Source organism: Artemia sp. Qi Xiang Cuo, chromosome 19, assembly GCF_049724085.1.
Source record: "Artemia sp. Qi Xiang Cuo chromosome 19, ASM4972408v1, whole genome shotgun sequence".
Lineage (NCBI taxonomy): Eukaryota > Metazoa > Arthropoda > Branchiopoda > Anostraca > Artemiidae > Artemia > Artemia sp. Qi Xiang Cuo.
In genome coordinates this window covers 37314511-37330698 of record NC_142812.1, presented here as the reverse complement: position 1 = coordinate 37330698, position 16188 = coordinate 37314511, and the positions used below count along the sequence as shown (strand labels likewise).

The window sequence follows — 16188 nt, the reverse complement described above, 5'->3', positions numbered from 1 at the left end:
TTTTTGTTTCATTGACATTTTTCTCTCAGTTCATATTTTGTCATGGTTGGCCAGTTCGGCGTAAGATCCTAAGTAGCAGCCTATCCCCTTTCATACTTGCTAACTTATATTACCTAATTCATCCCCCCGCACTCCCACCTTAAAATAAATGTTATGTCCTTAGGTGCAATGTTTTCAATATCTAAAAGTAACTTACCACCGCCTGGCCATCAATTTTGATATGTTTTACAGCTTCGATCATATTAAGCGCCAGAATAGCTATGCACTTTGCATGGTGAGCGCATGGTTCTGGCAACCCACTTACTGCCATATACTTATCTCCAACTGTTTCTACCTACAAAAAATGTTTATATTAATTATTAATTGATTAACTAAATGTTAAGTTCTGACGGTGTATGTTTTTTATTTATATTTTTAATAAAGTATTTGTATTTTTAATAATTTTTAATTTAATAATTATATTATTAATGAGGATCAATATTTTCCCTCGTGTGGGTATGCAGATTCCGTTGGATGGGTAACAATATAAACTTGGGTGTGGGGGACTAATTCAATCATAGATTAAAAGTTCCCGAGCCATTTATAAATTTCAAAAACAATTGGATGGCAACCTGTTATGCCCTAAGTGTCCATGGCCAACCCTGTTGCCTTAGGTGGCATTGGATCAAAATTTTCACATAACCATTTAAATGGAAAAATTGGAAAAAAATTGTCTTCAGAGGCAGCATGATAAGTGCTGCCCCAGGGGCAAAGTCACAAATTGCACAAATAGCCTATATAAAACAGAAGCTCTATAGAAACATTTAGTAGAAAGTTGGACATGTTATACCTTGTTAAAATTAGAGTCATACAAAAATCTTATTATGATTGAAGAGCCAAAAGTAAAGTCCTTAGGTTCATACCCACTCCAACCTCCTCACCCCTAAATTTTCATTTTGCTCTTTGTGCCTAAGCCAGATGATTCCAAATATTAGGGTAGCCGGGAAACACAGACGTCTAAAATCAAAACCCGTTAAGTTAAAGGTCAAGCCCTAATTGTTAAAAAGTTTAGTTTTCTGATTTTCACCTGGACGTCTCAGGTTTGCCCTCAACTGTCTAAAATTCATTTTTTTAGTTGTCTTGAAAAATCTAAATGTGCAAAAATTCGGTTGCTGGGTATTCATGTCCTGTGCAATATTATCCTAATTAGAAGGAAAATATCAAAGGGGTGGAATTCTTAGCAAACTTATGAACGTTTTCTTGGGATCACTTCTAATTTTTTTTATTGTTTAATTAAGTTGTTACGTCTCTTATTGCCTACTAGACCGGTTTCAACTTTTTTTTTCTAAAATCACTCCAAATTATATGTCAAAGCGAAGAATTTTATTTTTTGAAATCAAATCTAGTAATTCATAACCATATTGACAATATCCTCATTAATCAAAGGAGACGACGGTTTCTTGAAAATGTGTTAACTTAAAGTAGGCTGAGTGCTACTCGGAACATAAGATTACTGTGGCTAAATTGTAAACCAACACAGAAAGTTAAAATTAAGCCTCGTATTTCAGAAAAGAAGTTTGCTGTGCACTAGTTAACTGATAAAATTTTTAGGCGTAGGCATACGACTGTCCTTGAAAATATTTTTGCTGCCCAGAATACTTTTAGGCAGGAAACAGTCAACAAAGGACACACATATTATTTAAAACAACACTACAAAATAAAACGACAAATAGTCTATAAAGGACACATGAATGAATGTTAATATCAAAATGTTAGAATCATTTGATTTATTAAACTTATAAAAGTAAAAACAATTATATTTTTTCATTAAAGTGCAAATTATGTTCTGGCCTTGGGAAGGCTTAGGGGTTTAGGTCACATTGAGTTGTAAAAAAAATACAATTTAATGTGCCTTGTCAGTTTATTGTATATATGCTGATATTTATTCCTTAAAAAGTTAATAATATTTGATTTATTAAAGCTATAATACTGAAGACATTAAAGAAAAAAAATTCAGTACAGTGCAAATTTGGCCTTGGGAAGGCATAGAGGTTTTGAGCCCTACTCATGTTAATTTCCGCTATTGTTAATGAGCCCTTCTCATGGTTTTGATCCCTACTCATGTTAATTTCTGAATGTTAATTCTGCTATTGTGATTTATATTCGTTTAGGGTTTCATTTATTTATCTGGTTTGTGGTAGTTTTACGCTTGGTAGATTATTTCATTTTATTTTGCTCATATTTGGTTTAATGAAGTTCATACTTTTCTTTGAGAAATCTATTTTGTGGAGAAGGGTTTTTTTAATTAATTTCTGTTAGTTTTGTATTGACACAGTCTTTTCAGGGAAAATGAAAATAACTGTTTAAATCTTTTTGGTTTTCTTTAAGAATTTATAGTTTGGCCAGCTATTTGTATACTGGAGAAAATTTTCAACAATTTTTGACAACATACACCCTTTTAAACATTTGGACACAAATAGTAGCGTTTACGTTAATTTTATACCTCCTCTACTTGATCCGAAAAATAAAACTTCTTATCATTTGCAAAACCATCTATCTATGCTCTTTGACAGCTTGAATACACTTACACTCTTATGATTCAGTTAAATTTTAAGAGCAGAAGTAGCAATAAAAGTAGCACCGAAATGTTGAACATAATATCCTCAGTTGTTCTTGGGATTGTACTGAGATGTATTTTTGACAATCGGCATGCACACAGTGTTTTTTTTTTTTTTTTTTTTTTTACTTAATCTTAAGACAACATTTAGTTTTGAAACATAATGGGCAAATTTCATAGCTGGGGGGTTAAAAGACTGTTCAGCTATGCTGAACAAAATGGCTTTCTTAGATTTTGAAAAACAATGAGCTACAGAGTACTTTTGACTCTTAAGAGGGTACTAGAACTTTTAATTTTCAATCAAATTTGCTCCTTTAAAATGTCAGTGATACTACTAGCTATGATAGTAAAACGCTGCCTATGTCCTTATGTGCCCTGATGTGCTTATAGTGCTATGCTGATAGAGATTCGCGGCCTATGTCCCAGGGGCGGATCCAGGATTTTTTAGGGGGGGCGCAAAATAGGTTGATCCGATAAACTGCGTTATGAGAAAGTTTAATTAACGCAAACTTGAGTTAAGTAAGTAAATTACAATGCTTTAGACTACGCTAGGGAGAGTGCTCCCCCCTCACCCCCTGGATCCGCCACTGCTATGTCCTTATGTATCCTATAGTGCTAAATAGTTTTTTGTTTAATTAAAAATCCCCTAAACTTTTCAACTTAATGCCCTTAGTGTCATTAGTTACAATAATCGTAGAAGTAATATCAAAAGTGTACACATAGTGTCTTCTGGCTAGTTCAAAATCTGTCAAAACTTATCCTGAAAGCTCTAATTTAATACAAAAAGCCATTATTGTGTTTTGCTTTGTCACCCTATTAACGATCTACATGACCATAGTTCGTTGTGATTTAGTTCAGCATCCGTCTAAATATTTCTTAAAAGTTTCACCTCAGTATCCTTAGCCTGTGTAGTAGCAATCAAAAGTGTACAGTAGTAAAGTGTAAAGTGTACAAAAGTTGTAGTAGCAGTAGTAGTAATAGTAGCAGTATGCGTATAGCACCTTTTTTTCAACCTCTCCTTCAACACACAATAAAATTCTTAACTGAATACCATCAACCGGCCCTGGAGTATTCCTGATACGTCCTCTTGACAACCTATGGGGGTATAGTGTGTTTCTGTTTATTTAAATGCAGTTACAATACTACCCAAAATTTTGGCCATAATACCCTTAGGTTTATTAGTACTAGTAGTAGCACCAGTAGTTGTAGTAGTAGCAGTAGGACAAGAGTTAATAGTAGTAGTCTTAGCTTTAGTAGCAGGAGTAGTAGTAGCAGTAATATTAATAATTGCACTAGTGGTAGTTGTAGGAGCAGAAGCAGTAGTATCATGATGTAAATATTTTCTTTTAGTTAGTTCATCATCCCCTAGAGCAAGCGTTGTAGGTTTTAATTTCACACACAAAACCGTTCCGAAGACATTACTGATATCCACTTTTGACATCCTGCTTACGGATGGCAGGCTCTCATCCCTACAACAGAGATGTTCAGAAATATTCTCTAAAAATATCACCTTCATACCCTTAGTTATAGTTGCAATGTTAGTCACAGTAGTAGTGCAACTACTCAACTTAATACAATTAGCCATTGCTATGATATTGTCGATATGCTCTTTCGACAACCTGTATATTCATATACATCTTGAAATTTTCGTCTTAATGCTCTTAACCTTACAAGTAGTTGCGAAAGAAGTAGTAGTTGGAGCAATAGTCATAGTAGTAGTAGAACTAGCAAATGTTGCAGTAGTAGTAGTCGTAGTAGTAGTAGTGTGCACATATTGCCTTTTGGTCAATTGATCTTCCCCTTTTAGTATTCTCTGAGAGTTCCAACTTAATACACAAATCTACTCTTAAGATATGCTTTTTTGACAATTTAAATGCAAATAGTCTCTTTTGTTAGTTTGAATTTGCCATCAATATTCTCTCAAATTTTACCTTCATAGACTTAGCCTTAATAGTAGGCTACTATTATCACAGTTTTTTTGGTGGTAGTAAAAGTAGCTGCAGTGTTAGTGTTGTATTAGTAGTAGTAGTAGCAGTAGCAGCAGCAATATTAATAGCGGTAGTAGCATGTAGATATTGTCTTTTGGTCAGTTGAACATCGCTTTCATGATGCCTCGGAAGTTTCGCCTTCACACATTAAGCTTTTCCAAAAATATTGTTGAAATGCGCTTTTGAGACCCTTTTGACGCCCTTTTCACCTTAATACTCAAAGCCTTACAAATTGATGAAATTGAAGTAGTAGTTGGAGTAGTTTAGTAGCAGTTGTAACATAGGGAAAAGTAGCAGTGGTATTAGTGTTATTACTGACTTGCATATATTACCTTTTCGTCAACTGATCTTCCCCTTTAAGTATTCTCCCAAAGTTTAAACGTAATTAACTAAAAAATCAAGTTTTTTTAACTGAAAGTAAGGAGCGACATTAAATCTTAAAACGAACAGAAATTATTCCGTATATGAAAGGGGCTGTCCCCTCCTCAACGCCTCGCACTTTACGCTAAAGTTTGACTCTGTCACGAACATTTCTGTTCGTATTAAGTTTTAATGTCGCTCCTTACTTTCAGGTAAAAAAAATTGTTTTTTTTAGTTAATCTCTTAACGTTTTTGAATTAATGCAGCTTTGATTTTGGCTCACCGTACATGAATAATTAAAACAAAATTTGCATATTAATTTTCCTTTTTTTGGCTAATTGGCTTTCTCGAAATTCTGTTCTGACATAACTTACAAATTAACTTACGTTACGAATTTCTACATTCGTATGTTTTTATTACGTATCTTAGGGAGTTCACTCCCTGGTAAATACCTCGCTCTTTACGCTAAAGTTCAAATTTTTTTTTAATCACAAACCACCGAATCACAAAGGCCAGTTAATTAGAATAGATAGCTCTTTTGAGAGTACTAGAAAAACTTTAGCGTAGAGAGTGAGGTACTGACTCGGGGGCGAACCCCCTCATATACGTAATAATTTCTGTTCGTTTTAAGTTTTAATGTTGCTCCTTAGTTTCATTTGAAAAAACTTGTTTTTTATTTAATTTCTGATCATTTTTTAAGTATTGCTGGGAAATGTCCATAGAAATGTCCCTTCCCCCAAGGAAATATCCTCCATGGAAAGATACTCTCCCGTAACCCCTACTCCGACCCTGACCCCCCACTAGAAAAAATTCCTCCTGAAAACGCCTGTATACTTCCCAGTAACCATTATTATATGTAACCAATGGGCGAAGTTTATAACTTGTAGCCCTTCCCCTGGGAACTGTGGGGGATTAATTCATCCTGAAAGACATATCAATTAAATTTTCGACTATGCTGAACGAAATGGCTATCTCAAAATTTTGATTGAGTGACTTCGGGAAAAAAATAAGTGTGGGAGCCGGCCAAGTTGCCCTCCATTTCTTTTGGTCATTTAGAAAGGGCACTAGAACTTTTAATTTCCGTTCGAATGAGCCGTTCGTTCGCATTGGGGGAGGGCGAGGGGTTTTAGGGAGTTTTTCATCCTCAAAAGTATAATTTCCGGACTTTTCATCAACGTTAGACAAAATTACTACCTCAAAATTTTAATTGGATGTGTTTGGGGAAATGGTGGACGTCAGAGGGGGCAAGTTGCCCTCCTATCACTTTCGACTATTTAAAGGGGCACTAGTTTGTTCAATTTTCAATCGAATGAGCACTTTTTTGAAGTTTCCACGATAACTGCTTCAACACGAAGTACCCTGGTCTAAGTTAGACAAACCAAAAAAAAAAAAAAAAAAAAAAAAAAAAAAAAAAAAAAAAAAAAAACGTAGTGTGCTGACATCGTTCTTTACTTAGGCAGTGCTATTGCATTTCCTATGATACTAATTGTCAACGTAGATGGCAATATCTGGGCCTATGCTATGTGCTATGAAAATGGGGGACCTTAGAACTCACAGAGAAATCTTCCACTGGCAATCTACAGCGTTGAGGAGAAGGGGTCTTCCCAAAAAAAAACAATCACCGCTCAAACAAGTAAGATCTTTCCTCTCTTAGCCCGTTTCTGCAACCTGATTGGGAAGATATACTGGTGTCAACAGGATACCGTGAAGACTGGAGACCTATTGTTGCTATCCTAAGCACCACTTAAGGCACAGAAGGATTTAATTTCTAAGGTAATAACTGGGGTCTAAGGACGTGTTGGCAGAGGGGGGGGTAGCTGCACATTTATCACTTTAACTCTTAAAGAGGGCACTAGAAATTCAGATTACCTATCCAATGAGTCCCCTCCGAAGTACATACAAACACCCTGTCTATAAAAACCTTACATGACCCCAGGGCATAACTTACGACCCTTGCCCTGAGAGCTGTAGGGCGGGGTATCACCCTCAATGACATAATGTCTGCACAACTACGATTATCAAAATTACTATCTAAAAATTTCGATTGGATGTCTTTGGGAAAATGATGTCGTGAAGGGGGGGGGCACTGAGTGTCCTCATATCACTTTTGACTCTTAAAAAGGGCGCTATAACTTTCGGTTCAAACGAGTCCCATCTAAAGTTTATATTACCACCCATTCCATAAAAAACTTACATTTCCGCAGGGCATGACTTACAACCCTATTCCAAGGGCACTCGGGGGCTGTGTCAACCCTAGAGGCATTGTTATATGTTCTTTCAACTATTTTGAGCAAAATCAGTATATCACAATTATAATGAGATTAATTTGTCAAAATGGGGTAATCAGGAGGGAGGGGTTCTAGCCGTTCTCCACTATTTTGACTCTTAAAAGAGAACTAGAGCTTCCAATTTTCTACCAAATGAGCCTCCCCTAAAGTTTATACAGCCATACTTTCCATACAAGCCTCAAGTGCCCCCTGGGCATAACTGAAAACCCTTGCCCCCAGACTCTGGGGGTGTGTTTCAACCCAAAAGGCCTTGTTATATGATATGTAGAATATTTTGAATAAAATGGCTATCTCAAAATTTCTATTGGATGCGTATCGGGACATTACGGAGTGTGTGTGTGGGGGGGGGAGGGGGCTGCCCTCCAAGCGCTTTGACTCTTAAAAAAAACACTGGCGCTTCAGATTATCAATTTAATGAGCTCATTCCGAAGTTTATATAACCGCACTTTCTATAAATACCTTATATGTCCAAAGAGCATAACTTAAAACCTTACCCTGAGGGTTGGGGAGGCGGGATTTGTCATCCTTAAGGACATAATTACTGGAACTTTAAAATACGTTTCAAATAAAACAAAATGGCTGTATCAAAAAGTTGATCAGAAGTGTTTGGGGAAACGATGGGCATTGAGGGGGGGGGGGGCACTCGTCCTCTAATCACTTTCGACTATTAAAAAGGGCAATAGCCCTCTCAATTTCCAATTGAATGAGCCGTTTTTGAACTTTCTACGACAACACTTCCTGTAGAAACCTTAATACCCGAATGGCCTAACTTACAACCCTTGTCCTGAAGGCCGTGGGGGGGGGGGGAGTGTCATCATCAAGGACATAATTTCCAGAAATTTCAACTACATTTAACAAAATGGCTTTAACAAAAAGTTGATCGGAAGTGTCTGGGGAAATGATGGGCGTGGGGGGGGGGACATTTGCTTTCCGATCATTTTTTACTATTAAAAAGGGCACTAGCCCTCTCAGCTTCTAATCAAATAAGCCCTTTTTGAAGTTTCTACGAAAATGCATCCTATTAAAACCTTATATGCTTCCCGGGCATAACTAACAACCTTTTCCCTGAGGGCGGGGGGGCGGGGGGTTGTCATCCTCAAAGACATAATTTCCGAAACTTTCAACAATGTTAAACAAATTAGCTATCTCCAAATTTTGATTGGATGCGTTTGGGGTAATGGTGGGTGTGAGAGGGGGTTAGTTGCCCTCCAATCACTTTCGATTATTAAAAAGGGCACTAGTCTTTTCAATTTACAATCAAATGAGGCCCTTTTGAGTTTTCTACAATAACACTTTCTATAAAAACCTTATATACCCCAAGTTCATACCCCACAACCCTGGGCCTGCGGGTTGTGGAAGGGGGGGGTCACATTCAAAGAAATAATTTCAAGACCTTTTAACTACTTTGAACAAAATGGCTATATCAGAACATTGATTGGAAGTGTTAGGGGAATTGATGGGCGTGGTGGGGGGGGGGCATTCATCCTCTGATCACTTTTGACTATTAAAAAGGGCACTAGCTCTCTCAACTTCCAATTGAATGAACCCTTTTTAAAGTTTCTTCGACAACGCTTTCTATAAGAATCTTATATGCCCCTAGGGCATAATTTACCACTTTTGCCCTGAGGCCTAAGGGGGTTTGGCATCCTCAAAGTTATAATTTCTGGACCTTTCAACAACGTTGAACAAAGCGGCTATCTCAAAATTATAATTTTAATGAGTTTGGAGAAATGGTGAACGTGAGAGGGGATTGGTTACCCTCCAATCACTTTCGACTATTAAAAAGGGTCCAAGCCTTTTGAATTTCCAATCGAATGAGCCTTTTTAAGTTTCTATGATAACTTCTTTTATACGCAGTGCACTGGTATAAGACGAACCAAGTCAAAAAAAAGTAATAATAATAAAAAAAAATAATTCATCGTGCCAACATCGTTCTTTACTTATGCAGTGCCATTGCACTGCCTATGATACTAATTGTCAACGTAGATAGCAATATCTAGGCCATGCTGTGAATATGGGGGACCTTAGAACTCACAGAGAAGGCAATCTACAGCGTTGAGGAGGAGTGGGCGTCCCAAAAATACCATACACCGCACAAATAAGTCATTTCTTTCCTCTCCTAGCCCGTTTCTGCAACCTGAGTGGGAAGATATATTGGTGTCAATAAGATACTGTGAAGACTGGAGACTTATTGTTGTTACCCTAAGCACCTATTAAGGCACAGAATAACTGGGGTCTAAGGTCTAAGGAATGATGCATGCAACGACTTCTCCTACTTCCTACTCCCGCCTCTTTTCTTACTACTTAGTAATCTATATTAGGCCTAACTGATCTTGTTAACATGAACTAATAGCCCATCATAATTATAACCAATATAGTTTTTAATTTTTATTGTTGTATTAAAGTTATGTCGATTAAGAGAGAGATATTTTTCTTTATAACAAGAAAAATAATACTGCTCGAACCTCAACAAGTTTTATTTCAGTTATATTATTAAAAAAAACTTGTCCTAATATTTATTGTGTAATATGTGTAATATGTAATATATGATGTAATGTAATATACGTAATGTGTAATATATTGTGTAATATGTAATATTTAGTGTGTAATAACTATTGTGTAATATTTATAAGATTTCAATAGTGTTTTGCCTTATAATTTCCTTCCTTCTTAGTGTAAATAAAATTCAATTAGTTAGAAAAATCTTTCAATTTAAGCAATGTAATTAGTGTTCAGCAAAGTTCAAATAATACTTTCGTTAAATTCTTATGAATAAATATATTTTCCATCTAGTATTGGTTTTTACTGCCAAAGTTGCCAGCAACTTAAACATGTTGGCTATTGAACAGATCCTCCTTCGAACCACCCTCCTTTCCTTTCCATAAAATTGAAAATTTTTCTAAACAAATTTAAAAAATCCCTCATAATAACACAATTAAACAAGCCATTACGGCAAGGGGGATTGTGCCCTAACGGTTAGCTTACTGTTAAGCCTATATGTAAAAAATAAAACTTTTCTGCATTTGAATTACCAAGAACGAAACACAAGAAGTCTCTTATCTATATTGATTTTTATAGAACACATACGATTTAAATCTGACTTTTAGTTCTCTTGTTTTCAATATTATAACTTAACCTTATAGAAGGAATTATAATCGGAGAGTATTTTTTGAAAAATGAGTTAAGAATTATGGATTTGGCTCAGCTTGTTTCAAAGGGATGAAACCTAGCTAAAGCAAGTGTCTTTTTCTAGCCTTGTTATATTCGAAAAGAATGCCACACATTTTGCGTACTTTCATATTTCAAACAGAAATAGCTGGTTCCCTCAAATCTCTCCTCTGGCTGCCACAAGGGCCTTGTTATGTAAATATGTCGGGTGACACATTTGACCACCACTGAGTAAACAAATATTTGGTTAGATTGTAAACTGATGAATGTTGTTTTCATAACTTGCGGTTCTTCAAAGTTGATAATCTTTATTCTTTGATCTGAGGACAATGATGCATATTTCCTCTGTAATATGGCTGCATTTTTGGAAATCAGAGTCATGATCATGCTATAATTTCTGCATACGCTTATGCATGTTTTAACATTTAGCACATTTTCGCATACGCTTTTAATTTTACTATTTTTAAGTTTTATCATATCATTTATCTACTTAATTTTTGCATTGTTATTGTGCTTACAAACGCAACCTATCAAAAACAGTTTAGTTCGGTTACAAAAATTTTTATTTTTTTTTAGCTAATATCAACTTTCTTGTGATTATTTTTTTAAGTCTGTCATATTACTCATGCAGCTATTTATCCATTTTACATTTTTTTGTAATTTATCTTTAAAGTATTTTATTGTTAATTATATTTTATAATATCAGCAAACAGGCGTGTACGTATTAGTTGTTTGGGGAGTGGAAGACAGGCCCGAGTAAATATTGGGTAATTTAAAAATGAAGTCCTTAAAAAATTGTCAAAATTCAATTTTTTTTGTTTGAGAGGAGGGTACCCGAAACCCCCTCTGTGTGTGTCCCTATTCTAAATCACTGTTAATAACATTTATCCACATATATATATATATATATATATATATATATATATATATATATATATATATATATATATATATATATATATATATATATATATATATATATATATATATACATACGAAATATATACATTATAAGTTATGAGCTATCGATTAGCGAATCATGGGCCTGGCCAAAGACAAAAAGTATGCAATGCAGACGTAAAACTGATATAACTTCATGGTACCAATGTTTTTGGTACTTTTTTTCGTCTATTCTCAGTTTCTCAGGCTTCTAGCGTTCAAGAAACTCATCATACATAGCCTAAAGGCACTCGGATACGCAACCCTATTTAACATTGTAAGATGGGGCACATAGATGTCTGCATCAGATACTTTTTGTCTAAGGGTCATACCTACTTGTGTTACAGTCAAAACCCGCATCACCCAAGTCGCCAAAAATGTCCCAAATCACCAAGATATGATTCCACAAGCATGGTTGAATGCTCTACATAAGCATGAGTATTATAAATAGTTAAAGAATTTCACCCACCTTGTAAACATAGGGATTAAGCTTAGGGTCAGTCAATTTGTCAAAAGCTGTGTAGAGACTATTAAGCATGCGCACGATTGTTAGTGCACTGTGATTGGCGCAAATAGTGGAAAAGCCAACAATGCCACTAAAAAGAAGTGTAACACAGTCATATTTTCTGGCAGCTACGGATTTTCCTTGTCTCAACTCGTTGGCAACTGACGGGGGAAGAACAGAGTAAAGCAACCTTTAGAAAAAAGAGACATAATTAAGAGCTATTAAATTAAGGGTATAATTTTTGTCCATCGCCTTTTCTTAAGGTACCACCCTTTAATAAAAAGAGACAAATTTAAGAGCTAATAAATTGAGGGTATCATTTTTGTCTATGGCCTTTTCTTAAGGAAAAACTATAGTAAAAAAATTCCTGCTTCATAATATTTAGAGATTTTGTGTCATATGGATATCTCCGTCACTTTTTATCACATTAACCCCACCAAGCCTTATCCCATCCTTTTAAATTTTGTTTATCCACCTTTAGTTTTGGTTTCATTTTAGATATTATGGTACATTTTGTGTGTATGTTAGTATTTAAAATATTATTTATTATAATATTCCGAAAACAAAACCAATAAGTAATTTTTATTAGAAAAAATGTCCTTCTCCCTTTATGAAGATCCCTCCGCTCTCCCTTTTGAAGAGATGTTTCTTCAACCACAGTGAGAGGACGTCCAGGCTGCAAGCTCCGTGAGGTCTGGCCAGGTGTGTAGTAGACAACCTATGCGCCATTGCAATTCGGATGGTTTAACCCAAGCCCCGTATTGCACTTCCGGCGAAGGCAGTGAATCACGAGATCCGTACCTGTGCAACGCAGACCATTCGTCAGCTTGCAAAAAGGTTAAGTAAGCTATGCACCATTTATGGCTCAGGATGCTCTAAGGTCTCCGTTTATTGTGTTTGCATGGCCTAACTGAATATATGTTTATATAAACAGAAACCTTTTTAAAATGCAAGAATCTTTGAAACGAATATTTGGGAACAGAATAGATGGCGTCTAGCAATATAGATATTAAAAATTCTGGGTAAAATTGAACGTTGGAGAGTTTGTCCTGTTGTGGTGCATTGGATTTGATCTCAGCTTGGTGATGCGGGAACCAGAGTTAAAACTCAGCAGTAGCAACACACTGCGAGCCCGACGCGAGTTTCGAGGCCGACTGCGAGGCCGACGCAAGTAGTTAAGAAGTGTCGTTAATCTAATACGATACATACACATATTAACATTGTAGAATCATATTATTCCAATTTCAACAGAAATTCAATTGATTAAAGTGATTAAAGTGAAAGCACTACAGAAAGTTTGTATAAGACTTTTTTGCATATTATAAAACATTCCTTCTTATCAAGTTGATTCCTTAAAAGAGGCCACAGACAAGAATGCTACCCTATTGAAAGCCAATGACGATCATGTTCCCTTATGTCTCTGCTTAGAGATTTATTTATTCAGAAATATTTATATCCAAAACACTAGTTTCAAATAATAAACACATAAAAAATGAAGACAACACACAACACATAAAAAGTTAGATATTTTGATAAGGATAAATACAATATTTTTCTACAATAAATTATAAAATATCAAATTTAATATATAGTAAGGCCAAGGCTTAAGGGATTGACCCCCCCCCAAAAATGTCCGACTCGTAAAACAATTACAAAAATGGATACAAACAAACTTTGATGCATTTTTTTAAAGCTTTTTTGTAGCCCCTCCCCCCCCCCCCAACAAAAATACTGGATACGCACCTGAATGATTTCACCATTCAGACAGTAAGAGCACTATTGATCAAATTGTTTGCTCACCTAGTATTACTACATCAATAGTGTTTGTGCACGCTGAAGAACAAGACTTAGACCATCTCCCTATCTCACTTCCCTTACGCTGAATTTAAACCCTGCAAGTATTTGTAAAGTACCCTGGTCTTCAAAATGGTTCGAAAAAAGTAATTGGAAGAAAGCTGATGTTCCTCTCTATGCGTTTACACTAGCAAGCCTGCTGTCTGCTATACAAGTTCCCTATCATCTGCTTCAGATTGTTCAGAAGTGATTCAGATCTGATTCAGAAGTGAATTGCAAAAAGGACCTGGATTGCTATTATAATCAAATAATTAAATGTCTAAAAGATGCCGAGGCAGTTGCAGTGCCGCTGCAACGTGTTAGATGTGGTCTTTAGATCCTAATTTAAAAACTTTGAAAAATAAAGCTAAGTTTTGGTTAAAAGTCTGGAATGAATGTGCTAGACCGCCTTGTAGTATTGTATTTGACCTTAAGCGTAAGACGCGCAGTGAATATAATAAATATCTTAAGTCAATGAGTTATCGTGGTATGGATTTTCCAGTGCCAAAGAGAGAATGGTGAAAAGTTATTAATTCTGAGTCGATTAGAAGTGATGTGCCAAATAGTGATTGTCTTCCTGCATCTCTAATGTTAATTACCGTGAGCATTCTTTGTATACTCATTCTCTTTCTGCTATATTTAATACCCCTCTATCTCAGCGTCTTTGTGTTCCCATTTCTCTTTCATCCGTAGTTGAAGCAATTAAGAAACTTAAATCAGATAATGTTGATAATGATGGTATATCTAGATTTTACCTTTTATTACATATCTCCCCCCTTATTGACTATATACACCTGCTTCTCCAGATGTGTATTTGTACTTCTAGTGTACCGGAGAGTTTTTTGTGTGGTACTGTTTCTTCAATTTTAAAGATGGGAAATTCTCCTTTAATTTGCCCTTCTTACCGACCTATTACTGTCTCTTGCACTTTTAGTAAAGTTCTTGAGCATGTATTACTACCTTTTGTGACTAATAATATGATTGAGAGAGATAACCAGTTTGGATTTAAGCCCGGAGTCATTGTTTCCACTTCTCCCGATTTTTCGGGAGATCTACCGAATTTCTAATCAATCTCCCGACAAAAAAAAAGATACCGAATCTCCCGAAAATCTTCAAAAAACTTAATCCCCGGAACATTTTACTTTGTGGTCATTTTTTTTACCTGTCCGTTGCCTGTGGTCTTTTAGGGATTTTTCCTAACGTCCCAGGCAATTTAGGCACTGCAACTTGATTTTATTGGCATAGGTATGAACATTGCCCATTATCCATTCCACAGTGGTTGCATTAGTTTTCTGTTTTTGATCATTTAAACACTTTCAAGGTTTGTAATTAACTACTTATTTTCAATTCATAAGCTAATCACAGGTGTTGGCTTGCACCAAGAAGATGGGAACTAGCACTATGTAGGTCCAGCTGATTCATTAGGTTCAAAAGAATCCAGAGTTACTACAAATTTAAAGAAATATGACAAAAATTAGAATTTGTCTGCATTTGCTCTGTAGAGCCGAAGGGGTTTGCTTCAAATGATCCAACACAAGAAACAGAGACGAAAATTGCAGCATTTTGAAAACAATTTGCGATTTTTGCTGGTTGACAAGTTAGTCCAATTCCTGAAAAAATATGCCGCATAAGAATGTTACTGATAAAGAAAGACTGGATAGGCAGAAAGTGACGAATATAGCCCACCAGGGCCTGTCAGTGTATTATAAAACATAAAATTGCGAAGAAAGGATGAAAACAAGTACAAAAAGTCAAAAAGTGCCATTGACCAAGAATGGCGGGAACATTCCGATAGTGCCAATGATGATAAAACAATGACTCTGACAGCCATGGATTACTGGAAATCGGCTTTGAGTGCGAGGGACCACCGTGGAAACCAAACTTAGCAAAGTTTGTGCAATGCTTGTTTTCCTTAACATTTTCGAACGTGGCTTCAGAAAGACTGTTCAGCTTAATCAAGAGATAAATACAGACAGAAGAAATAATTTGGTAACAGTAATTTTGGCGTCCACAATTCAGACGAAACTTGAAATGAAACGAGTCGGAGTTACAGCAGACACACTGACGGTCGACCAGCCCCTCAGAAAGAGTCTAAAAGGAGTAGTAGCGTATGCCAGCACAGCTGAGTTACTGCATGATCAGAGGAAGCTGCTCACATAAAAAGCCATTCGATAGACGCAGATTATGAATGTAATGTGGTATATGTATCTGAAAATTTTGCTATTTTTTATATTTTTTTCAGTTATATCACTACTAATGAGCTACGACTTTGCGTTTTCTCTTTATCATTTGTGAATACCTCTGGGGATGGTGTTAAAAAAAATATCCACTTAACTCAGACTCAATGGTCAAAGGCCTACTGTCCGTAATTCGTCCAGATTTTCAGTCCCAGTCCTGAACTTAGTGGGCTGCCGTGTGGAATATGAAAGGGCCACAAAAAGTAAGGGTCAATGAAGAAAAATGTCTTAATTTAATAGCTTTAGAGTCTTAATAAAATATAACTGCACTTAG

The 16188-nt window shown here is 35.8% G+C and overlaps 1 protein-coding gene across 1 annotated transcript in view; it reads right to left on the bottom strand.

Moving 5' to 3' along the window:
* The window catches only part of LOC148940800 (guanylate cyclase soluble subunit beta-1-like), a 56038-nt gene that overhangs the window by 4800 nt on the left and 35050 nt on the right, over positions 1-16188 (bottom strand). Inside the window, exons 6-7 of the mRNA XM_089105078.1 lie at positions 11809-12034; positions 197-334 (exon numbers count right to left, since the gene is read on the bottom strand). Of these exons, the coding sequence (XP_088961204.1) occupies positions 197-334; positions 11809-12034 (364 nt within the window). The remainder of the gene's footprint in view (positions 1-196; positions 335-11808; positions 12035-16188) is intronic.